At 52.1% G+C, this 25780-nt stretch overlaps 1 protein-coding gene across 4 annotated transcripts; it reads left to right on the top strand.

Annotated features, from left to right (window-relative positions):
* The first annotated feature begins 1859 nt into the window (after window positions 1–1859).
* KANK4 (KN motif and ankyrin repeat domains 4) lies at window positions 1860–24362 on the top strand. Of its 4 annotated transcripts, none has more exons than XM_086753830.1 (11): window positions 1860–1890; window positions 2383–2436; window positions 12797–12879; window positions 14327–16222; window positions 17168–17279; window positions 18659–18889; window positions 19463–19550; window positions 19950–20169; window positions 21609–21751; window positions 22761–22886; window positions 23776–24362. In XM_086753830.1, exons 3-11 carry the CDS (start codon window positions 12864–12866, stop codon window positions 23875–23877), a joined length of 2934 nt encoding a protein of 977 aa, XP_086609956.1. In that variant the 5' UTR covers window positions 1860–1890; window positions 2383–2436; window positions 12797–12863; the 3' UTR covers window positions 23878–24362. The 4 variants fall into 4 exon arrangements, with proteins under 4 accessions (XP_086609956.1, XP_086609953.1, XP_086609954.1 ...); XM_086753827.1 differs by having other exon boundaries at window positions 22686–22886; XM_086753828.1 differs by lacking the exons at window positions 1860–1890; window positions 2383–2436 and adding an exon at window positions 2665–2797 and having other exon boundaries at window positions 22686–22886.
* Window positions 24363–25780: the final 1418 nt, after the last annotated feature.

Below are 25780 nucleotides of genomic sequence, written 5' to 3'. Positions count from 1 at the left end.
CTGCGACCACAAGAGCTTCCTGCAGGTGCCCGAAGTTTCTGTTGCAAAAGCCTCGTCCTGTCATTAGGGCTCGGTGATCGTCATGGCTTTGGGGACGAGCTTAAGGGACAGGTAATGGTCATGTTGCACTGTCCCAGCAGCAGCAGGAGAGGTGCTGTGTCTTCAAGGCCAAGACTACACATCAAAGTAGGTTTGTTGTTTGGGCAACAGGAGAAGAAAATAACGTAGGAGTCACCTCCCACCTGCACCAGCCAGCAATGCTAGAAAAAAAAAAATATTTTCGATCTCATGGTCCCTGTCTTTTGGGCCCTGCCAAAATAATGTGAGCAGCAGGGGCCAGGGTTGTCCTCATGGCACAACGCCCATAGGCTCCCCTAAGACGCGCTTCTCCCTTGCCTCTCTGAGGCGCTGCTAAAACGGTCGGGAAATGTCTTCCTCTCGTTCAGCACTCCAGCCCCTCACGTTGGCATAAGGGCAGACCGAGTGGATGGGTACCCTATGATGGTGTGGGATCCCCCAGGGCTGAGCCCCGGTGTGACCCCGCACCTGGCTCCGGACCCCCACACTCCCATGGTCGGAGCCCCCTCGCCCCGGCCACCCACAAACCCATCCCAGCTGGGCTCTGGCAACCACGCTGCTCACAGCCCCACCACGTTTTTCAGCCTGGAGATGAAAACCTAAGAGGTGGCAGATTACAGTGTTGGTGGGACCATGGGAGCCCGAAGGTTTCTGCTCTGATTTACAGCATTTCCCACGCAGATTTGGAAGGTATTTGGGCTCCTCTCGAAGGAAGGGAGAGTCACAGCAGGCCTCATCCGTCCCCGTGGGTGCTGAGTTCAGAGGCCACGCAGCTGCTCTCCCACGCTCCAGAACTGCCGGGAGCAGGGCTGGGATTTGGTTCAGTGTCTCCAGACAAGCAAAACCAAAAGCTTCACCTAAAGTTGAAGGTATTATTGCAGGTCATGGAACTACTGATTTCTGCCTGTCCCCGGAGCCTAGAGAGGAACTGTCATTACAGCAGCGGGGTAGGTGACGAGCATGTAAGGCACAGGAGGAGGCTCAAAGTCTGAAGCTTAGGTTGAGTTTTCTTTACATTTTCTGCGTCATCACATTAAGGTATGAGGGACCAATGTGTACTGATGGCATTGAATGGCTGAGCTGGAGAACGGCTGGCACAAATACAGTCCAAGTTCTGCAGCCGTGGTCAATCCCTGCAGATTTCCCCTTCCCGCCGCTCTTGATCTGCATCTGTGCAAACAGGATGAGCTCGGAAAGTACAAATAAAGCCTTAAAAAGAAGGACCTGGGCACAATACTGCAGTTATAAGAAAAGGAAAAATTAAAAAAGGTGAAGTGTCCTGTGAAGACGGGCTGAGAGAGCTGGGGCTGTTCAGCCTGGAGAAGAGGAGGCTCCAGGGAGACCTTAGAGCGGCCTGCCAGTGCCTAAAGGGGGCTACAGGCAAATTGGGAAGGGACTTTTGGCAAGGGTATGTAGTGACAGGACAAGGGGTAATGGCTTTAAACTGAAAGAGGGCAGATTTAGAGTAGATATAAGGAAGAAATTTGTCACTGAGAGGGTGATGAGGCCCTGGCACAGGCTGCCCAGGGAAGCCTGGATGCCCCATCCCTGGCAGCGTTCAAGGCCAGGTTGGACGGGGCGCTGAGCAACCTGGTCCGGTGGAAGATGTCCCTGCCCAGGGCAGGGGGGGGTTAAAACCGTGTGATCTTTAAGTTCCCTTCCAATCACTCTGTGAAAAAAAAAAAAAAAAAAAAGCCCCAGCCCTCCAAAAAAGTGAATTTCTGGCTTCCCGCCCATTCCCGCCCCGGGCCCCGCCTTCGCCTTCGGCCCCGGGGCCCCGCCCGCGGGAGGCAGCGGGGCCGCCGCTCCCAGGTACGGGCGCGCCGGGACGGGGTGAGAGGAGGGGGGAACCCGGGGTCCGAGGCCGGGGTGAGGACCGGGAGCCCGGGGGCCGAGGCCGGGGTGGGGGGGGAGCCCGGGAGAGGGTCGGCCCGCGGCGGGGGCGGACGCCCCCGCCGCGGGCCGACCCTCTCCCGGGCTCCCCCGGCTCCCGCTTACCCGCGGGTTGTTGGTGAGGGGCCCTCCGGGGATTTTGAGGGGGGGTCTGAGGAAGTGGGTGCTCGGACAGTGGCTGGGCAGCTGAGGAGAAGGCAAGAAAGGTCCCAGCCCTAACAGGACCCCCCTAAATGTCACCGTGCCAGGGGGCTGGGAAGGCTCCCCAGGCCTTGGGGCTATGTGGTGGAAGCCTCCAGAACCCCAGAGTTGCTTTTAAACTCAAAGCCCGACCCGAAAACCCTCACAAGCCCCCAGCCTCCACAGCCAAGCACGGTCGCCAGTGACTCTCTATTTTTTTTTATTTTCCAGCCGTCCGGATGCCGGAGACTCTCAGCGTCGTAACTCATTTCTGTCTCGAGCGAGGTTCGTGCTCCCGTTCCCTGAGCCGCGTGTCCCGTGGGGCTTGGCTGCATGGGCCGGGCTGAGCTCCAGATTTCTGCATCCTTGGGGTCTGGGGGGGACGCTGAGAGAAGGGGCTGCTCCAGCAGCACGTTTGGCAGCGAGCAGAGGGACGGGCAGCGCCTCTCCCTCGCAGACAGCATCGCTTTTCCTCGGCAGCGGACACTGCCAGGGCATTTCTGAGCAGCCCAACTGTGCTGGAGCCAGACGCGCCCCGTGCAAGCGATTTCGTCAGCTCCCGGCGTTTGGATTGTGATTTCTTGCAGACCTAAGGCACAGACATGATGGGCTCTGACTCCACTCCGGGAGAAATCAGAAAATCAGAGTGAGTGTGAACAGGGAGCTGCCGCACCGGGGTAGAGCATTGCTTGCGATCTTGTGTAGAAGAGGTAGGATAGTCCCTGAGAAGATCGGTGATAGCAGAAAGTGCGTTAAATAATCTCAAATGCAAGTCTGAGTAAGTTCAGGATGGAGGCAGTCATGGTCTGGCTGCTCTGGGTGTGATGTTCACTGTCCAGAGATGGAAGCGGGACTGTGCTGTGCAGGGTTATCTCATTTTCCTCACAGCTCCGGGGTGCGACACCGCCAGGAAGGGCTTGCTTTGTCCAGAAGCTAAATATTTTAGCTGCATGGCCCAAATGAATGCAGTGCGCATCCCACAGATGTGGCATGGGCAGGGTAAGGATAGCAGCCGCAGCGAAGGGCAGAGAGAAGGGTGAAAAATACCAGCATTTGCCTTCATATGTGTTTTTGTCGTCTTCCAGGTGTTTGGTGTTTGATTTGGGATGGACTTAATGGAAAAAGCAGATCTCTTAAATGATTCTTGAAATGGTAAATCAGAGGAGGGAGCCCATAACCTCAGGTTTCTGATTGATTATTTGTTGCTTTGACTGTAATATTTCAGAAGTAAATACGTCTGCGAAATGACAGCCAGCCTGATGAGCAGCGACCTGGCCGGGGAATCTGTGGTTGAGGAGGGATCAGTTAATGGGTTTGTTAAAGTACTCCTGCAACTGAAGGATGAGATGGGGGAGAGCCTGTTGCTGCTGTGGGCGCTGTCGATCTCCCAGTGCAGTTTCCAAACCACTTGTGAATAGGAAAAGCAGGGCTATGTTTGGCTGCTTTCCGGAAAGTCCAGTTACAGAGAAGGTTTTGTCTCCCAGGTGCAGAAATCTTCTCCTTGTGCGGTGCTGGTGTTGTCCCGTTCCCGCAGGAGCCCTCCAGTTTGGTGTCACAAAGTGTCCCTTCGTCCTCAGCTAGCCAAAATAACCACTCCTCTTTTATTTGCAACCGCAGGAGTGCGACGTTGCTTTCTGTCCAACAGCCTCTGGGTGCAGTTCGGGAGGGAGAGGTTTGGTCTCAAAACATCCTTTGCATCAGGAGCAGTTTTGAGATTCTGCGAGATGATGGGTGTTAGGTGAATAGAAGCTCATTCACAAGCTTGTTGCCGATTCAGGTCCCTCCCACTGCGGTTTTACAGCCACCAAATATTCTGAAAGTTGCATTTTTATCACTGACTGTTACACATAAAATCTTGGGTCTGTTCAAGGAAGCTTTAGGAGCAGCACCAGGGATGAACGCGGCCCCGTTTGTTAGAGAAAAAAAAAAATACAGTAAGTTATTGTGTTTTACATTCCATGCCCCATACAATGGGCTTGTGCGACTCTGCCGTGCTTGAGAGCAGCGAGATGCAGATTTCAGTCGATAAAGCCCTGACCCCAGCTCGGAGGCATGAAGGAGCCCGTGTCTCAGGGCAGAAATCCCCAACCGTGCCCATTCGGATGCTGCCAGTGTGAGGGAAGAGCAGTGGGAAGGAACCGGCTGCAGAGAGCTCCTTCTTCAGCCGTATTTATTTTAGACCTCAGTGGAATCCGCATTTCCGGTGCTGTGCCTCGGGAAGCCTTGAGTCCTGCCCATCCCAGGGTTTAAGCAGCAGAAGAAAAAGCAGTTATTGTCATTTTTATTACAATATACTGCCAAAGTGGACAGTTTGGTGGAGTGAGAAACATGAAACATGGTGAAAACCCACCTGCACGCAGTGGCTCCTGTCTTCCAAATGCAATTATCTCCAATTCAGCATTGCAGCCAGTTCCTCTGCCCATCAGGGATGAGTGTGAGTCTCAGCACAAGTGAGAAAGCCAAAAACACACCAGCAATGTGCAGCCAGAGGTTGGGCAAAAAACTGGAGGAAAGTCTCAGTTTCCTAAACCCTCCCCGTGACCTCCATGCAGAGAATATGGCTTTCCTAAAAACACCTGAAAGTTCAACTTTCTGTGGGAGAAGACCTCTGTTGAAGATGGGACCTTTACTGGGGTGAGACAGGACAGACACCGGATTGCTAGTCACCTTTCACAACCGCAAATGCACTTTTTGTTGGTTCCTCAGGCTGGTGAGTTTAGGAAGCCTTGCTTTTGTGTCGAGGTGGGTTTCTCCAGTTCCACAAACTCCCATGTTCCATCTCTCAGTGAGCACCGAGGGAATCGCATGTGATGTAACACCCTTCCTTCCCTGCGCTGCCCCATCCATCTCATGTCTTGGCAAGCAGTTGAGCAAGAGCAAAGTGGAAGAGTCTTTCCCAGCAAGCAGGAGCACCTGGGCTTGATGGTTCACCTCCACACCCAGCTTCTGAAAACACCCAGAGGATCCTGTTTTTTCTCAGGAAATGAAGACATTTCCAGCCCAGCTTGGGCCAAAGCTCAGACTGTTGACTGAGAGGATCCCCAAGGGTGCACCAAGCCCTGGCCAAACCAAGGACAACCCCATTGTCATGAAGTTTCCACCAGCTTCTTTGACTACATGGAAGTTATTCAGTATCATGGCAGCAAAGCTTGACCTGTCTCAAGGAGATGGAAAACTTTGCCTTCATTGATTTCCCTCCCCAGACAAAGGCAAAAAGAGTAAACTTTAGGAATGAGGCGTTTCAGATTTTTGTCTGCCTGTGGAGACTGTGGAGCTCTTTCAGTTGATGGTTTCAGGTGGTGTTTCTGATCGCCTGGCTCTGGGAAGAGAGACTTTAGGGAAAGCACCACAGTTTTCAAGGCAGGGGATAAAATAATGAGAATCGACCAAAGCTTTTATAAGACTGTGGCTGGAATGAGCTGAAGGTCAGTTGGGAAAGACGTTATCAGAGGAGGGGCTGAATGTGATCGTTTTCCCCCCCTGGTGAGCCACAAAAGAGGGCGAGAGTTTGGCTATCTGATACCTCCAGGTCTCCTCCTGACCCGTCTCTAATGGAAATGCTGGCAGGAAGCTCATGACATTTATTAAACAGCAATAAGCAGCTTTAATAAAATCAGTATCTGCACAACTTTATTACTGCCATTTGAGAAGATGCCTGAAATGGCTGTTTGAGTACCGCCGGCCAGCGAGGGTTGCACATTTATCCTGAAAGCGATTGTCGTCTTTATTAAGCAGTGCTGGGTTAATTATTCCGATTCCTCACGAGCCCACCGGTCTCTCAAGCAGCAGTGAGACTCGGCACGCTTCCAGGATGTTTTCCATGCGAGCAGCCCCCGGCTCCAGCCCCATCCAAGCCCGTCCGCTGCTTCGTGTACATCATTTTGAGGAGGGGGTGATGGCTGGCGGAGGGTGGGAGGCCAGTCTGAACCTTTCCATCGGTGCAACCACGAGCTGGTGGGTTGCTCGTCCCTCTCAAGCATTCACAAGCTTCTTCCAGCTCCCAGCTCTCCTCTTGGGAAGCCCTGGGTGGGCAGTGGTCAAGGAATCTTCAGGGCCAGTGCTGCAGGGTACCCGTTGCCATAATCCACGTGCCGAAGCTGTCTGCTGGCCCTGGGATGGAGGGTGAGTTTTAAGCAGGCATCTGGACCATGTGGTGTTTTGCTTTCAGAGGGCTTTATGTCCCTTTTTTGTCATATTTTGTCCCTTCATGTCCCTTTTTTTTGGATCCTTTTTATGTCCCTTTTCTCATCATACCTTTTTACCTGCTGCCTGCACCACCTCCGCTCTCCCCATACAACGGCTGGTTTTGCATCCCCAAATCTAGCTGCCGGTTCTGGGGGATGCCGGTTTTGCATCCCCAAATCTAGCTGCCAGTTCTGGGGGATGCCAGTTTTGCATCCCCAAATGTAGCTCCCGGTTCTGGGGGATGCCATGGGGTGCCGGGCCGCTGGCAGCGACGGTTCCATGGTGCTGAACACACTCAGGAAGGCGGCTGATGGGATGCAGATCTCTTACAGTGGAAAACCCTGTTTGCTCTCACATTGGGAAAACCTCATGACAACTTCTTGCAGTGCAAACCAGGACTTGAAACTGTTTTTGTTTATTTATTTATTTATTTAATCCCACAACGTTTTCAAACTTCTGCTTTCCTCCTGGAAGGAAACTCCTTCCCCGTGCCTGTGCCAGCCGGCAGCCGATCACAGCCCACCGCCGCGCAACGGAGATCCCACCCGTGTGGATGTCTCCAGCAGACTGGAAATGGCTTATTTTTCTTCCTTTGCAGTGAGAAAAGAATTGAAAAATCCGTACAACAAATATTCCCTGAGAGGTTATATTTATGCCTGGTATGTCCACTTGCAATAATAGCTGGGCTGGTGGTTGTGCAATCGCAGACCGCCTGCATGGAGCAGGTTTGGGTGTAACCCTTTGGGTACCGAGGGCGAGCTGGTCTGTGTGTGGAGGGCCAGCGCGTGAAGCCAAACCTGCCCTCCGGCAGCGATTCTGGCTGGGGAGGGGAAGGCAGGCAGCCGCTTTGCCCATCAACCCTGCAAGCATCCAAGGCGGCGGTGGTGGTGGCCATGGTGGGGACAGGCAGGGACCGACCGGATGGATTTTGAGCCGTTTTGTGGCCGTCTGTTTCCTGTCATCCATGGGAGCAGCCTGCAAAGCAAAATCCCCGCCGACAGCTGTAGCGCGTAACGTAAAGCAGCAGCAATTTTAGGCCATGACCTCCGTCCCGACGCGCGTGGGACAATGTCGGGCCATGCCCAGGTGGAACCCTTCCCCATTTCCCACGCTGTGCCGGCCCCGTTGGCTGAAGCTGTCAGAAGCCAGTCGTAGCTCCGTCAAACCTCAACCCTTAATTAATTAATTTGCATGTTTAGACGCCGTTCATTCATGGTTCCTCTTTGAAAGCTTATTTAGGGAGACATAGACTTGAAGACCACGGGGATTGCGTCTGGGAAAACTGTAGGTCTTATCTGTGTAACTGCGATAAGGAAATGCTCCAAATGAAAGCTTCCTGCTAGGTCTTCCCAGTGGGAAAATGAAACCATTCCTTTAGGCTTACTTTAAAATCAGCGCCGTATAGAAATACGTATGTTTTCCCGTCTGTAAGAGAACTTTAGCAACAGAATATGCTCGGAAAAGATGTTCAAGTGTAACTAAACCACAAGAATTCGACAGAAAATAAGCCACTGCGCTCTTAAGTTCGTTTTGAACCCCCAGCTCAGTAATTGCTTGTGAAAGCAGAAAGTCTGCAACACCAAGTCGTGGAGTCACAGCCCTGTGTGGCATAGGATGCCGGAGCTGCGTGGGAAAGGCGGCATTTGGGAAAGGCTGCTGGAGTGCGGGGGTTATTTTTCATTCCTCGGGTAAGAACTTAACCCGTCCGTGCCTCGGGGAGTGCTAGCAATGACAAACTGCTGCTGTTTCTGTACACGTCCAGGCTATTTCGCTTCCTGCAGAGGCAAAACTTTTCTGCTTTTCTTCAGACTTCATCTGTTAAAGTTACATTCTGTAGCTGCGCGAGCACAGTGAGCCTGCGGGAGTGCCAGCAGCTCTGTGCTGCAGGCAGAGGGTAATGAAATGCGTTGTTTTCCTCCTGGTGTGAGCATTTTGGTGGCGCGGCTTGTTAAGCAATGGGAAAGGCGCTGGTGCTGCTCTGCGGTGGGGGTCCCTGGTGAAGGCCCCCGGCAGAGCCCCCGGCTCCCAGTGGGATGCTTCTGCTTTTCAGGATTTTGCTTTCCCTGCCGTGGAAGAGGTTCACAGCCCGGCTATGGGGAGCCGGGCAGTGGCTGAACCCCTCTGCCTTTGCAAACGGGAAGTTGTTTCAAGTTGCAGAGGCTGAGGTTTTTTTTTTCCCTGTGTATCAGCCTGGGGGTGCAGCAATCCGGGATGCTCGACAGGAACCCCAGCGCAGGGGCTTGGGACGGGCGCTCTCCCATCACCCAGCTGCGTGCCACCAATACCGTGCCAAAAAATCACACTGTGTCTGCTCTGCGAGCTGTCCCCTGCCTCTCCTGCCTGCGATTTGAAGTTTGCGTTGATAACTCCGCTGCAAAAGACTGGAACGTTTTACCGGAGAGTCCCACCGGAGCTTTAGATGGGCAGTCCTTCCTCACAGCTGCCAGGGCATGGCGCAGAGGGTCAGGCGTTCTCCGCCAGTGCCGTGGTTACGCACGGCCGCGTTCCCGCTGTCACCTCGTCCTGTCCTGCTCGGATGGATGGACGCGACACGAGGGGCCGGAGCTGTGGGGAGAAGGGTAAAAGGCTGAGGGGCTGTTTCTGCTCTGCGGGTGGGAACGGGGCTTCGGCAGGATTAATTAATTACAGACGTTGAGACCTTCTGCGGCTTCTACTAACGATGCTGCCTTTTAATCGCGGCAGCCGCTCGCGTTTCCTTAGGAGAGGTGCTCAGCAGAATAAGTAATGCCTTCAGCCTGGGAGGTGCGGCATGCAGAGGGCGAGCTCGGGCTGCAGCCTGCAGCATCAGGTAGAATAAGAACCGTATCGTTAATAATTGACTGTCTGTTCAATAATCTTTCCTGATAAGGGAGGGCGGCTGGGTGACAGCCCGAGCAGCACTTAGCATTTTGTGTTTTATGGGAAAGTTCTCTGTGCTATGGGAAATAACTCGTTTTGTACAGCGGGCTTGAACTGTCCTCGGAAAGGTCATATCGGATCGATGGGCTGCTTTCTTAGAAAATTAATCCCTCTTGTCTGCTTCCTGTTTTAAACTCGCATTTGCTTTCCGAGCAAGGTCACTGCTCAGCTGACCAACTTTTTAACAACTGGAAAAGGCACGTTTGCGGCTCCGAACCCTTCACTGCCGGCTCTCGGCACGGGAAAAGATGCTTTTGAGGGAGGCAAGCGCTTCTGCTCCTCGATGGGCTTGTAAGTGGGAGCATGAGAAGGTAACATGACAAGATGTTTTTGTAAGGATAGTTTTGCCTTTCGCCACAAAGTGCTAAAGCCGTTGCTGCAGTGCAGGAGAACACGACAGGCAGAGCTCAAATAAAGGTTGTGTGGTAGCTAATGAGACTGTGCTAACGTGCGGCTCAGCAGGGAGGAATTATCTTCTTATTTATAGGCACTGGGTTAAATGTTTCCAATTTAAAAGTACTAGCAAGATGCTCTCAGAGAATGAAATTCATGTCTGTTTGTGGTTCAGTTAATTTGTTCTTTAAATCTTCTGGGGTGTAATGCTGCTCTCTTTTCTGCTGGCTGGGGTGGATGGTGGAGCGGGCTGGCGCTTACGTTGCCTGGCAAGTGAGATGGAGTCAAAGAGGGGTTAAACGTGCCTGTAAAGAGCCGGTGTTTGAGACAGGGCTGGTTAAAAAGGCAGTACATTGTCCCTGCAAATGGTCTGCCCCAGGGAGTAAAACCCCTTCACCCTGTGCTGTGGCTTTTTCATATATTTGCCTCCTTGATTTCCATTTCTTTGCATACTTATTCTCGTCTTGAGAAAAGCAATGTAATTTCATTCGAGGTGAAAAATCAGCAGTGCTGTGCAGCTGGCCATGTCGCCTGCCTGAAGAGGAAAATAAGTAGAGGAAAATAAGTATTCTTCGATTTTATGCAATAGGGGAAAACTCTACAACTGCAGAACCCGACAGAAGGTCAGCGTAACAGGTACTGGCAGGATGGAGACCCATCTAACAGCACTGCCCTGCCCTCAACTGTGGCCTGGACCATGGGCATATGGGCACACTTCTTCCAGCAGATTACTTTATTATTTTTTTTTAAATCTCATTTTTATTAGGGACAGGCATCGGAGAGCAGCCGTGGGGTCGAGGGAGCCATGGTTTTGGCTCAAAGCCATCTGCCCCATGACCGAGCTGCCCCGGCGTGGGGGAACGGGAGAACATCAGCAAGCTGGTAGGGTACATTCAGCATCCTTTTACGAGGTGATTTTGAAATAGATTGGTCAAAAGAGAAAAGTCATAGTATCAACTTGGGCTGCAGAGTTAGGACCCAGCCAGCTCATAAATGAACCGATTAGATGTAATTATCTAGATATCAAAAGTGCCCTATTTACTGGCTTCCCCGCCCCCTAAATAAATGATCTACAAGAGTGGAGTGTAGCTTATCAGGCTGTCACTGGGATCCCTAAGTGCTCTGTAATTGAGTGTAATTGGAAAATAAATTAAAAAAAAAACATTTGAGAAAGAGGTTAGCATTTGTTTTGGCACGTGCTGTTTATTGGCAGGATGAGACAGAAGAAATTGCCCTGTAGAGAAGAGTTGCAGTTAATTGGAGAGCGTGTCAGGAGGCCACTGGTCACGGTGTTTCAGAAGCTTGCGTGGCGTTGGGCAGACGTCAGCGTTGCCGTCCAGTCGCAGGAACATCGAGGTGCCAATTCTGGAGACGCTTTTGAGAGTTTTCATATTCTCCTTGGGTTGGGACCCTCCACACTTTCCATCGGGGCTCTAAATTGCCGATGAACGTGTCTGCCTGAATGACAGAACTAATTGATTCCTTAAAAGGTTTTGATCTTTCAAAGTACCCCTCCTATGATAACAACACAGCAGGATTTGACTTTGTTTTCCGGCTGGTCTTTGTTATCGTCAAACCCTGTCATTTCATTACTTCTAGAAGAAAACAACAGCACCTCTATACTCCATATATCCTTATCTGTACTGCATATCCAGTTACCTTGCCATTATCATAAGAAGAAATGTGAGTTACACAATGCAAAAATAATTACATGAGAAAAAAAAACAAATTTAGAAGCTGCAGAGTGGAGAAACCAAGAAGACAGAGCTTCTTCTGAGGCAGCGGGTGAGCCAGAGGTCTCAAGAAACAGTTCTGCTGGTGGGTGCTGCAGAAGAGAGAATAGAAAGGTGAACAAGACCAGTGCTGGATCAATGTGGCATCAGGCGAAGCGAGGGGTAAAGGTTGGCTGGAGCCCCTTCAGGGGAACTCTGGAAGTGTGGTCAAGTGCTGAAGTCCGCACTTAGGCAAAACACTATAAGCAGAAAAGGAATTCAGACTCTGATGGTTTGATCAATGAGGTGAATGTGAGCTGGACTCTGGAATAAATAGTCCCAATAACGTCCTCAGTTGCCTGGGGCTGGCTTGACATAGGCTTTGTGCTCCTTGATCCTACCTCTGAAAGCCTTGCATAGCTCAGGGATGCACTGGAGAAGCAGGGATGGACTTTTGAGCTGCTATGGGACCATCTCTGACCAGGAACCAAATTCGATACTTGAAGGAAAATGCTAAACAAGCAACTGCCTTCCAAGAAACACCCACTTTTCCCCCCGTAGCAGGAATTAAAAGACAGACCTTCTCACTCTGAGCAATGTTGCCCTTCTTATGCAAGTCAGGAAGTGATGTCCAACTGCCTCAACCTCCTTCACCCTTGCCAGCCTCCTCCCTGTGTCTTTCTAAAGGGCATGGAGGAGAGAAGCTTCACTCAGGACTTTTCTTGGTTGTTCTCCTCTCGCTCTCCAGGACAGCCTCACCCATGCCAGCATGATGGGACAGAGGCAGAGGGCAATACAGACCAGGATGGATGTGAAGTTCATGATGTAGGCTGTGGTAGATCTCCACCTGAAGATCTTCCCTGAGACGAAAGCAATTTGTCTGTGTTTTAGTGCAGTTTGGTGAAGGTTCTTTATAACAGTATGGATGTGCTCTGAAGTAATGGGTTTTGTTTGAATAAGATTTAACATAAATTTTGAATCTTTGGTTATTATGCATCAAAAAAAAAAAACCCAAACCAGTCATATCTGCGTATAGTTTATATGCCTTGCTGTTTTCAGAGGTGTTATGCTGGATATATCCAGCTTACAGGAGTCGATGAAGAGTCCCTGTGGCATCTATCTCAAGCCCAGCAGAAAGGATCCTAAATGTCTGCCTTTCCTCATTTGCAGTCAAAACCGTCCGTAATGCAGGGGATGTTTTATAAGAACCAGCTACCTGGAATGTGTCGGTGGAGCATGAGTTGTTGCCACTGGAAAAGGAGCTATTGATTTAAGTAGCTTGAAAGTGCTTAGCAGACACAGTCGGGCTGCAGAATATGGGAAAGAAGAGGCGGAGCGGCCTATGAAGAGGTGTAAGGCTTTATGGAGAGTTTGAATTCAGATGATTAAGCTTTTTTTTTTTAAATTAAAAGTTTCTGTTTCTCTTTTTTTTCAAGGGTGAAGTGACTCATCTGCCCTAGCTTGTCAGAGGATGTTTCACTGACAGCCTGATCAGACCACACCATGGAGAAGACAGATGGTAGGGAGGCTGCGGGGATGTTTGTTTGCTCATTTGTTTCTTGGAAAAAACCCCCAACCAAACCCTGAAGTAACTTCCTTACCAGAAATACTGTAAATAGCCCCTTCTCTATAGATATGCGCTAGGGCCAGGAGCTGCAAAATGCATCGTTCATGTATTATGCAGACTTCTTAAACCGCAGCAAAATCATGGTCACAGCTCTCAGTTCAGCACGTTATTTGTCCTCCTGTCCTTTGCAGGCAGGACAGATCTCCTCCGCTCCCACTGGCTGGGCTTTGCTCTTCTGCCCTATTACCCTACGTGACGTTTCCCTGTACCGTTCCTCTGACTTTCATGTGCTGCTTCCCGTCAGAAAGGCAGCTGCGTCTCGGTGATGCTCTGTGATGAGCAGTGCCAAAAGCTGTGCCAAATTCTACCAGTCCCTGCACAGCTGCTGCACCAGGCTGGAGGCAGAAGGAGCAGCCAGGAAATCTGGTTTCTCCTGCTTAAACTGCTCCTCCTCATCCTCACAGAGCATGGCTTGGTTTGCTCGGAGGAGCATAGCAGCCCAAACCACAGTGATTTCAGGGACTTGCCACATAAAGAGAAGCGAACAGTGATGCAGGGGTTTAACTATTTAGACCCTCAAGGCTGAAATTTGGAGGCTGTGAGTTTTTTGCAGGCTGGATCTAACTGTATTAAGTTGTATTAAACCAGGAACCTTGGGCTGCGCTGCTGGAGCCGTACCGTTTGCCTGCGACGACTGGGTGGGCGGACACTCTTGCGCATTTCGTGGTGATTTCCCTCCATTAAAAGCCACGCTCGGTGCTGTGCAGCCGGTCACCTTGGCAGGCACGTGTTTCGCATGGATGCGGCTGTGTAAAGCAGCCCCGGCCGGCGCTGGCTGGGTCCAGCCTCTGCCTGGTGCCATGTTCATCATTTTCAAGGAATAATTTGTGACCTGGTGTTTGCTGATGAAACGATGCAATGATTTTCCTGCTTGGCATGCACGGCACTACTTATGGCACTGAACAGTTAAAACCAAGCAAAAAGCCTTGAAAAATGTAATTGTCACAGATTGGTTCCACCTTTGTTTTTTGAGCTGGATTTATTATACATCGGGCAGCTTTTCATACTTACATAGACACGTATGTCTGCCTGTAAAACCTGCTGTTTGCTTAATTGGCAATTAGAGCCATGATTTCAGCAAATTTTCAGCTTCCTCAGTGCAATAATTACCTGATTCACCTCTGGAAAAACGGATCGGACCTTTGCACGTGTTGCTGCGTCTCTGCGCAGCTTCACCATGAGCCTCTGCAGTGACGAACTGCAGCCTCCTGCCTGCCTGAAACTGAGATGAAAAAAGCAGTAACATTTTTTCCCTGTTCTAAATGTAGTTTTTGCTGATTTTTTTTTTGTTGTTGTTGTCTTCAAAATTCAGTCACCTCTTTTCTTTGGGTTGTTTCAGCAAACGGCCAGCCATCCAAGGCTGATGGGGAGAGAGAGCAGCCCCGCAGCCTCCCCTACTCCGTGGAGACGCCGTACGGCTTTCACTTGGACCTGGACTTCCTGAAGTATGTGGATGACATCGAGAAGGGGAACACCATCAGAAGGGTTCACATCCACCGGAAAGCCAAGCAGCCGAAATTCAGCACCCTGCCCCGAAACTTCAGCCTGCCTGAGAACGGCTCCCGTGGATGCGTGTCCGCTCCCAGCAAGAGCTGGACCGCGACCTGCTCCTTCCCCCAGCGAAAGGCATCCCTGGGGGCGGAGGAGACCCCCCGTCCCCTCCTGCCCAACGACCTGACCCTTCCTGGGGCCGATGAGCCGAGTTACCGGAGAAAAGCTCTTTTGGCGGAGACATGGCGGCAGGCGGAGCTGGGGCGGCAGGAGGGCGAGCTCCGGGGGAGGCCGCAGCTGCTGCGAGCCTCCAGCATGCCTGCCGCCCTGCCGCCTGGCCAGCCCTCGCCGGGGGATGGACAAATGCCCTCGCCTCTCCAGCCGCCTCCCCAGCAGTGCCACGACCAGAGCAGCTCCGAAAGCACAATTCACCCCACAGCACGTTCGCCTGGCTCCGATGGCATCGTGTTAAATCTCCCCGGGGAGATGAGCTTGAAGCCAGATGTCTCCTTTGGGCAGAAGGAGCATCTGGGTGGAGGCAGCCCGGGGCTGGTGCAGATGCAGCCGCCGTGGCAGAACCAGCATCCCGTCGTGCCACAGTTGCAGGTGGTGATGGAGAGCGGAGGTGAGGAGGGCGATGCCACCGACGCCAGCGGTTGCTCTGCCTTGTCTGGGGGTGAACCAGCATCACTGGGTGCCCTCCAGCTCGCAGAGGAGAACACGAACCCTGGGGAAGGGGAGTTAAGCGTGAGTGAAATGGCTCCGAATGTGCTGAAGAAAACTGAGGAGGGGAGTGTCTGGGCTGGAGAGAACAAGGAGAGCTGTGGTCCTCAGCCTCATGATGCTGGAGAGCCCGGCGGGGTCGCTGCGCTGAAGCAGCAGATTGCTGCTCTGGAGGAGCAGCTGAGCGAGAAGAAAGAAGAGCTCGAGCAGATCAGGGCGGTGCTGGAGCAGCAGGATCATGAGATCAAGGAGAAGGAGAAAAGCATTCAGTTACTGGCCAGCTCCAAAGCTCAGCTAGAAGAGATGCTGTGCCGGGAAGACACCAAAGAAGCCAAGCCGCCGTCCAGGCGGAGCAGTGGGGCTTTGCAGTACTATGATGCGGCAGTGAACACTGACCTCTCGCAGGTAACCAGGGCCAAGCAAGCCCACGATAAAGGCGTCAACGTAAACATCCCGGTCTCCACCAAATCCATAGGATGCAGCGTCCGCAGAGCAGACAACATGAACGCGCAGGTGGTGGAGCTGGGTGCTCGGAGAGATCAGGGACTGGCTTGCACCGGTGTCAGTGGAGAAGGACCCGGACGTCTTGGTGAAGCTGATATGGAGGCTGGCACTTCGTGCACCTTCACCCAACTGAAGATTGATGAGCACCTCGGCGATGACAATCAGAATCACAGGAACAACTACGACACCCACAGTCTCGCTGCTCATGCTGCAGAAAGCTTTGGTGAAGATAAACCTCGAGACGGGCTGGGAGAGGAAGGTCCCCCTGACCATGAGGATCTCCCTGCTGTTGACCCCATTGGCCAATACGTAAAAAAAATCCAAGAGCTTTTGCAGGAGCAGTGGCTGTGTTTGGAGCACGGCTACCCCGAGTTAGCGAGCGCTATTAAACAGCCGGCCTCCAAGCTCAGCTCCATTCAGAACCAATTAGTTAATTCCTTAAACTCGTTGCTGTCTGCCTACTCTACACAAGGGCCCGTGGATAAGGAGAATTCGAACACGCACTATCAACAGTTGGGTAAATAATATTGGCATCGGTTTCAGCGTGTCCGGGCCAACTCTCTTCCTGTTTATTCAAGAATTGAGTGGGGGTGATGCGGTGCTGTAATTAGTATCATTCTGATGGGAAATGGCCCCCTCCTAAGCATGTATGAGAAAGGCAAATCTCTGCACATCGTAAGCTACGTGGTCTTAAAAAAACCCCACAAACAAAACGAGGTAGGAGCTGATACAGCTGTGGCTCAGTTATACACAGAATCAGCTTCCAAAAGCGGCCATACTTGTGGCTGTTCCATCAAATAATCATTTTTCTTAACTGGGTTAGACATCTCAATTTGCAAGAGTATGAAACTCCTGCTCATCTGGGGTAAATCAGCTTGGAGTTCGCCAAAACCAAACCCAGATCAAGCTAACTGAGCAACTAGGCTGGGGAGAGACCTGTTCCCGCTCACGGCTGGTCATCTAAAAGAATTTTAGCTTTTATGGAGATGAGAATCCAGAACCAAAGGCTGGCTGTTCACTGCTGGGGGGGGCTTGCAAATAGATACGTGGCCTGGTACTTATAAGCAATACGTAGCGAAACTGTTGGGACTCTGATGGAAAGGCTCATCCGTGTGCTATTATAGATTTCCAATACATTAGTATTGGAAAAAAATAAAAAAAAAGAAAACATTATTACAAAAGTAAAACCTACTTAGATTCATAGGACACATATATAATTCCCAGTCACTTCCTTTATATTCCCAGTCACCTGGAGATGTTTGAGACCCGTATTTAAAGGCGACGGGGCAGGTTCAGACTGTGGCCAAGTGCATCCATAGTTCTGCAAGACATAAAAAGCATCTCCTAAGGTGAAGTAAGGTGCTTATGGATATGATTTGTAGTTTGCTGTGAGAGGTTGGGAATAATCGTTGATAATTATGGCACGTCTGCTTAATTAATCTATTATTTTGTATTTTGCTAGAAAACTCTCCAACTACAAGTCTTAAATCTATCATGAAAAAGAAAGGTTGTGGTTTCCATGCAGGAGGCAATGGGACCAAAAAGAATCTCCAGTTTGTTGGGGTAAATGGTGGGTAAGCATCCATTCAGAAGATAAAACTGCCTTTTAACATGTAATGTCCTCTGTATCGCTGAAGAAGTCATTCTTTTTTCCTGCTTTTCCCCTCCAAACCTCTTGATTAAAAGGCCGTTTGAAATGGAACCTCTTTTCTCCCTTCTTTAGTCCAGCACTGACAACCTGTAAGTAACCCTGTAGAAAAGATCTCGGTGTTTTCAGCGCGGTGAAGGACACCCTGGGGACTGACACTTTCTGCACGCCCGTCTTTTGCGGCTTCATCCAAAACCCAGCTGGGTCCGTGGGAAGAGTGCCACGAGCTTGGGTGGGTTTTGGAGGAGGTCAGCATTGCCTAGGTGGGCACGCTGCCACTAACCTGCCTCCATGCTCCAGTGACGGCCAACAAAAGTTGGTTTGGGGGCTGAGAAAGGACTATTTCAGTAAATAAGGAATTATCTTGGAGTGAAGGAGACACGTATTTTAGGTTGTGCTCCAACACTCAGTTCCCTGTGACTCCAATATCTGACGCTCTTTGGCCTTTGAGCTAACTAGGTACACCAAGGTGTGCAGGAGACGCATCTCTAAGAGCAGCACAATTTCTACCGCGGAGTACGTGTGCTGGCGTGAAGAGGGCAGGACACATTTCACTGTCCCTTCGCTGCGCAAACAGCTATTTGTGCAAGTTTGGATGCTGATTTCTGCTGTCATACGCTTCTCTGACTTCCCAGCTCTCTGGCTACTGCTGTTGGGTTCACCAGGTGTTACTCGCTCTTGTTGTGTAGAGCTGCTTCTACTAGCAGTCACTGAAATGGGTACAACTTGTAGCAAGTAGAGGAATCTCGACTAGGTTGAGAAAAGTTTTGGGCTCCCTCAGAGTGAAATGTTCTGTCTCATGGAAGATGTTAATAATACTTATGGACAACCAGAAGAGAGGGCTGCCTAGCAGGGCTGCTCGGGTGGTGAACGCAGGTCCCTGCTGGAGCTGCAAACACAGTTTTTGTCCAACAGTCCTCAAGGTTGCCGACATGCCGCCTCTCCCACCTTGCCACGGGGTCCGTGTTTCTCACAGCGTGCCGGCAGCGAGGCAGCACACAGCCCTTGCTTGGCCACGCTGGGGCTTGTGTGATGGACATCCCTCCAAACCAACCAAGTAGTCCCTGAAGTAACCTGGCCTGCTGCTAATTCACTGCTATCACACTCCTGCTGGCTTAAGAAACCAAAAAAAAAAAAAAAAAGACTAACCCCAAGTCTGGCTGTGGCGCTAACCTCCTAACTTGTGTGTCACTCCGGGCTTCATCCAAGGCCCATTGGAGTCAGCGGGTGTCTTCAATGAGTCTTGGTCAGGCCCTGCGGTTGCAGATGGGGAAGGAGTGAATAACATGTGGTGTCCTCAAATAGCTATGAAACGACGTCAAGCGAAGACACAAGTTGTGAAGACAGCCCGTCGGACGAGGACGTGGAGAGCGAGATGGAGAGAAGAGATGATGATTTGGAGGCCACGCAGGTGAAAGCTGGAGGTGAAAGCGAGGGGGCTTCGTCAGGGACCTCCTCACAGGAGAGATGTGAGGATGATGAGCAGCAGGAGCCAGCGGCAGAAGCAGCACCTCGCACTCAGCAGAAGGCTGACAGGTAACCAGAAAAGCAGACACTGATCGTGCTTTCCATCACGTCAGGATGCACGGCGCGGCATTCAGTTGCTCCTATGTGGCTGGGGTCAGTGCTTCATCTACTTGGTGGAAAGCAGCCACTGACCTCTGTAGACATGGGAAAGGGCTTTAAAGAGCCAAATATTTTTGGAGTTAGTATAGAACCCAGTGGAGATTGATTCCGGCCCTTCGCTTGACTGTGGAAAAGGCAGTGAGTCACATCTGGTGAGAATTAGCTAATTTCTCCCCTCTCATGTAAAGTTTCTAAATAAAGTTCTTTGTAGAGTCAGGAATAAGACTTCCCCCCCGCTCCCCACTTTAAGAATTATTATAAAAGATGAAGTTGACCGTGCAGATCTGAGAATCTGGACTTAACCGCGTATTTAAGTGCATAACTTTGTACCTAAAATCTGTGCCAGGTCAATGGGACAACTCGTGTCCATCAAGTTAAGCCTTTGAGTAAGTGCTGAACCTAAACTGCGTGTTCTCCTTCCCGCTTCAATACCTCCTGCGAGTGCTGGCTCATGGTGGATTTACAAAAGTATTTTCCCTGTAGATACAAACCCTCTGAAGATTTCCTTGCCGACTGCCAGCTGCTCAGCAAGCACCTCTCAGAAATCAGGACCACAAGCGACATGCATCTGGTACAGCTGTTTCTCGGTCTCATTTCAGGCGTGGTTCCCACCCTACATTTAATGGATAAGATTATCCTGACGGCACGTTGCAGGCTGTGCCCTACCGTGCCATGGACAGCTTTGTGAGGGGAGGGGGATGAGGTGACCTCTGAGTCAGTTTTAGAATAGCCAAAAAGAAGGGAAAAGGGGGAAAAAAAGATACAGGCTTTCTCTGCTTACTCATTCAAGTTACCACAGGAAATTCCTTTCCCCATTAAGTTAGAGCAGCAATCCCACAACCACAAGCTAAATACTGTCCGGGCGATGCCAGAGCACAGGACGAAGTGGCGTGGGGCGAGGAGCCGGGGCAGTGACCGGTTTGCAGGATGACTACCCCAGGAGTGACGGTGAGACCTTGGTTTTTTTCAGCGGCACGTCCTGAGCACCGTCTGCCAGGAGTGGTTCCGGGTGTCGAGCCGCAAGTCTTCCAGCCCGGAGGTGGTCGCAGCATATCTCAAGGCGTTGGGCGCCATCCAGCCTGAGCTTCTGGCACTGGTGGTGAACCTGGCCGACAGGAACGGCAACACGGCTCTTCACTACAGTGTTTCCCACTCCAACTTCCCAGTTGCAAAGCTCCTGCTAGACACAGGTAGGAACAGCCACTGCTCAGCTGTGGCTTTTGTTGGGTACAGATGTGGAAGTCGCTTTATGTCGCTCTTGCCAATGGGGCATGGTTCCACAGGGGATGACTGGTGGGCGGAGCCAGGTAGCAGGGATCCATCAAAAGTCCCAGTCATGGCAAACAGTGAATTGAGGTCCAGGGTCTTCACAGGGAGTTCAATCAGGAGTGAAAGGAGACAGGCTGGGGTGGGGCTGGGGACCAACTACAAGCTACATGCAAGGGAGCCATCCAGTACACAAGCATGTGGCCAGGGTCCATCCAAGGGACAAGTGTAGGGCCAAAGTCTGTCCAAGATACAAGCATGGGGCCAAGGTCCACCCAGGAGATACGGTTGGTCTGAAGACCCGCACCCTTCCCTGCTAGCTTGGCCTGGTCCCATGTGTGGGGGCAGGGGTCCCAGCTGAGGCTCCTGGGGGACATTAAGGCTCATTAGTGCCCCCAGGGCCCTGGCACATCTTGAGGGCTTTGCAGTCTGACTTTGGAGAGGGCCCAGGGTCCCCATGGCCGGGGGCTGTCTCTCATGGCTCTGGTCTGGGTGGGATGGGGTGGCTCCTCCAGCTTCTTGTAGCAGCAAATGCCACATCATGGCTTGGAGCTGGAGGATCAATCCCTGAGAGCATAACAAACCCCACAGCGCCACAGAAAAGACTCCAGTTTAAACTATTGAACTTGCGGCTCATGTTGCAAAGAAAGAAAAATCTCAGCTGAGCTTGTACGGGGCTGGGGGGAGGAATGCACGCGTGCTCAGCAAGAATAAAGGCACTGTGGCCTTTTCTCGTGGGCCAGACAAGCTGCTAAATGTTAGGGAAATGGCAGATTATCATACACATCTATAACCCAATTGTTGCTGAAGCAGCGCAGGGAGCCGCAGCGATTTGTCCCCTCCTGCCACTGTGCCCGGGGCAAGGCTGGACGCGAGCCCTCACCCGTTAGGCACGGCTCGTTCCTCACGGTGGAGTTGGAGGCAAGCTCCTTGAGGTGACAAGGGAATGAAACGGGGCAGGTCGGCTTTACACCGCCCGTTAGGTGATGGCGTCTTTCTGCTGCTCTCTTGCCGGGGGAGTGGAAGCAAACAGCCCACAACTCCACAACGGGCATCTTCCCAAGACATTAATTATCAATCATCCTCTTTTTTGTTGGTTTTTTTTTTGGTTGTGGTCTTCAAAGTTAATTGAGTTGACCTCAGTGATTGTAATTAACTGTAGCAACACATAGCACCAAGGGCCCTTGCTCCGCTCACAACACGAGGTATTTAACTCGGATAACTCTCACTCCTCTATAACTATGGAAATTCCTGTTTGTGGGAATACAAGATGCCACACGTAACGCCCTCTTTGCTTCCCATTCCTTCCGTCCGATTCGCCGCGGGGCCAAATCCTTCCCCTGCGCGCTGCGTCGCCCGGCAGGCGTGTGCCGCCTGGACCTGCAGAACCGCGCTGGCTACACGGCGGTGATGCTCACCCCGCTGGCGGCCGCCGAGACGGAGGAGGACATGGAGGTGGTGATGAAGCTGCTGAAGGAGGGGGACGTCAACCTGCGAGCTGCCCAGGTGCGTCCCCGTAGTTCTGTTTCTTTGAAAACCGAGCGTGGCCCCATGAGGGATCATGCCAAGGGCGCAGGGTGGCCAGCCCATTTATTTGGCAGAGGCATCTGCAAAGTGACTCCTGCTGAGCTCCTGGCCTCCTGCTTATGACCATCACTGTACGATGCCACTTCAGGCTGTGGCTGAGCAAAGGGGAATTGGCTCCCTCAGCGTCACGTCCCCGCAGAGTTCTCGGGTTGGGGATAAAAATGCGAGTTCCTTACGCTGCGTGCGCAGCGCTAGGCTGAGACTCAGCGGTAGACATTGGGTTGGAGTTGCTGTTTCCCAAAAAATTACAAAAGCAACCTCAGCTAAATTGCAGCGTGGCCGCTCACCAGCCTCCCTGCAAAGGAACATGAGAGCTGGACAAGATCAAGAAACAAAAGGAAGGCTGAAAATTTTGCAAAATAATTTTACAGAGCTAAAAATGTCAAGCCTGAAGCAGTGCTACCAGGGAGGAGTGGTGCGGGGTGGACCCCGGGTACAGGATCTGGCTCAGGTGTGCTGGGGAGCAGTTACCCATCAGAGTCACACATTTTGGTCTCAGAGATGACAGTGCCCTCATCCAGCTCTTCTTCCAAACAGCTGCAGAAGTTAGTCTAGACCTAAGTTAAACTGCCCAAGAGGGTCAGGAGGACCTGCCTTTGGGGGAAGCGGGCGATTTGGCCATGCTGCCGTGAGACCCTCCACGCGGCCGTGGTGCAAGTGAGCAGATACGCCCCCTCTCCTTTAGCCTTGCTGAAGAGCCCCATATATGTACTGTGCAATAATCATATGCAAGCTTATGCTATATATGCAACAGCCACATTAATTATTAGCGTTTTGTGTAACAATCCGACCGAGCAGGGCTGTAGGAGGCCGGCGGGTGGGGAGTGTTCAGCCTCTCCCTGTGCGGTTGCAGGGAGGCCAGACCGCCCTGATGCTGGGGGTGAGCCACGAGCGGGACGACATGGTGCGAGCCCTCCTCTCCTGCCAGGCCGATGTCAACCTGCAGGACGAGGCGGGGACGACGGCCCTGATGGTGGCCTGCCGGCAGGGCAACACCGACATTGTCAGGCTCCTCTTGGCCCAGCCCGGCTGCCAGGTCGCACTGACGGACAAGGTGAGGCTCCGGCACCGCGCTCGGTCCCTTACACAACCTCATGTCCACCGGGCAGGGAAAGCTCACACGGGATCACGCTTTACAGGCAGCAAACCCTGAGTGGTGAGTTTTAAGGGAAGAAGTACAATTTTGGGCCACTTTCTAATCAGGGGACCGCTTTTAGGAGAGTACTCCTGGTTTTGGTGTTTGTTGCGCAGTGGATGCGGTGGCCGTGGCAGCAACCCACATCCCAGCCATAGCCCGGGCAGGAGCACTGGGGAAAAGAAGCCAACTTGGTGTAAACCTGGAAAAAAAAGAGGTGAAATCCTGGACTGCTGGAATCAGCAGAGCTTTGGCTCCAAGAAATCACAGCAATTAACTCTCCCCTGAGAACAGACGCTTCTCTGGGGGGACGCGTGGGACAGGGCTGGGCTGGGAGCAGCGTGGCCGGCCGGTGGAAATCCTCCTCCTGCGCAGGCTAACGGCGAAGGGCCACGAGGCTGCCTTTATCATCATGAAACCATTTCCTAACGAAAATGCAGCTTGTCTTGGTCCCACGTGACTGAGACATGCGGGGTGGCACCGGGACCAAGGGAAGGCTTGGCCAGATGTCTTTGGTGCAGTTGGGGTTAAGCCCCAAAACAGCATGGGGAGGTTTGCGGGATGGCGACTCATTTTAAGTGAGGGAGGAACTGCAAAGAAGGCGGTTTTGGGGGTAAACGGGGGTGTGAAGCTGCTCACTGGTGGAGGAAAACTCATCACCAGTGGGCAGGACCAAACAGTCTCCGTTAGTGGTGGTGGGGCTGAGACACGGAGGTGGGTGAGGATGGAGCTGGGTGGGTTCCGGGGGTGGCTGGGGCGAGATGCAGGGATTCGGGCGGTAATGTCTTCGCCTCCTCCCTCCCCGCAGCGCGGTAACTCGGCCCTGTCGCTGGCCCAGCGCGCTGCCCACGGGGACATCGCAGCGCTCCTGCGAGCCCACGCCGAGCAGAGCCCGTCCCTCTCTGCCTGACCCAGTGGGGAGAAGAAACCGGGACGGGGAGCGGGGAACAAACAGCTCCTTCGTGTGACGCCCCGCTGCCCACCTCGGCAGCTGGGGCCGGCATCGCGGGTTTCCGTGTGTACCGAGGGTGAACCTGTCAGTTATCTGCGCGCCTTCCCCGTGCCTAATTCTCCTCATTAAGCCCGCTTACACCCCCTCGGTCTACGCACATTGCCAGGAATGACTCCAAGCTCTCCTATACGCCCTCCCCATATAGATCTGGCAGGTGAGCAACTGAAACGAAGGAGAAAAGCACATTAGAAAAGCAATACTCAGTCGTTTGTAACCTTAGATTATGGTTGTCCTTTTAATCGACTACTTTACTGTATCTCATTTAACTTGTACGTTTGTGTCCTAATATTTATTATCAGCTCTTCTGTACGTAGCGGCAGGCAGTGATTATTCAGTACATGTAACAATAAACACAAGCTGGGTGGATTATGTAAAGTATAAAATCCTATTTGTGTTTGCTTTTGTGGGTCTGATGAAAGAATTAAAAATTAATGCTCTAGGAAAATATTTGAGCGTACCAGACCCAAACACGCAGACACTGTTTTGCCTCTGTTCAGAATTACCATATGGCTCTCATTTTTCCTCATTCCGTTTGAGCCGGCGGGGAAGCGTAGCCCGTGGACACGCGCTGTGCATCAGCACGTAGGGTGCTCCGGCACAGCGGGGCAGGTCAGGTAATCCCGAGCGCAGCACGAGAAGATCACAACAGATTCCCACCCGAAGACACGTTCGTGTTCTCCAGGAGTTTCATGGAGGGACTTTGCTGACAGATGTCTTTTGGACAAAAGCTCGCTCTCTGCTCTCCCTCCTGCTCAACGTTCTGGTGCCCAAACTACTCCCGTGCAGAGCCATGCCATCATTTATCTGCCGGAGTCGGCCGGCACCAGGACCTCCCCCACCATGGGGGTACCCACAGGGTGGGTCCAGCATCGCCCCAGACCATACACAGGGCAGGGGTTTTCCTTAAATCCCTCTGCCGCTGACAGAGAGGGAAGAAAGGCTGAGGTCCTACTTTTCCAAACATCTTTACGCTGTCGTTAAGTCTCCGCATACCAAGAAAAGCCATTTCCTGAGGCTGTGCTGCATCTCTGTAGGCTTTGGTGGCCCTGGAGGCCAGCAGCAGTTGAGCTGGTGTGCAGTGCACCACTGCAAACCCAGCTCTGCTTGCCATCACTGAAAGCAGATCTCACTAGTTAGCTAATTTCTTTTTTTTTGTTGTTGTTATTAAGCAGAAGTTAATCCTGGACTAATCTGGTTGCTTCTAAGTCAACTCAGCCCACGGTGCAGTCTCTCCTGAGCTGCCTTTCCCCCTTCCCATTGCCAAGGCCCCATCCTCACACCAGTAACGCTCCCACTGCCTCGCAAGGAGGGGGAGGCAGCCCCTGCCCTCTGTTTCCTGCTGTCTGCTCTGTTTCTTTCCTAGCTTCATGTTTTCAGTCAGAAGTATTCATCATCTCAAATGTCTCAATTTTTAAACTCAAAATGCCATTACCTCCATTACGTATAAATAAACTCCAGTTAAACCTGCACCTGTGTTTGCTCCCGTGCCTGTCCCCCTCGCCGTGGTGCTCTCCTGGCGCGAGGCTGCTCTGACAGACAGACCGACCGACCCCGAAAAGCAAAGGGGCAGAGGAGAGCCCTCAGCCCCTGGCGACTGCGCATACCTGCACATGATTAAATCGGTCATTTCTGAGGTGTTTCTTCAGATCCGTGACCCCTCCGGAGGTCCCAGGCCCCAGCTCACCACACAGACATGGCAGAGTGGGGTGTTTTTTTTCAGGAATTCCCCCAGTTTGTGCTCCTGGGAGCACCCAGTGCCAGCGTGAGCGCCCATTGCATCGCCACCAGGTTCCAGCTGCGA

The sequence above is a fragment of the Chlamydotis macqueenii genome, chromosome 8 (assembly GCF_036417535.1).
Source record: "Chlamydotis macqueenii isolate bChlMac1 chromosome 8, bChlMac1.mat, whole genome shotgun sequence".
NCBI classification, from domain to species: Eukaryota; Metazoa; Chordata; class Aves; order Otidiformes; family Otididae; genus Chlamydotis; species Chlamydotis macqueenii.
Note: the sequence above shows the minus strand (reverse complement) of the source record. Positions and strands in the feature narration are given on the sequence as shown.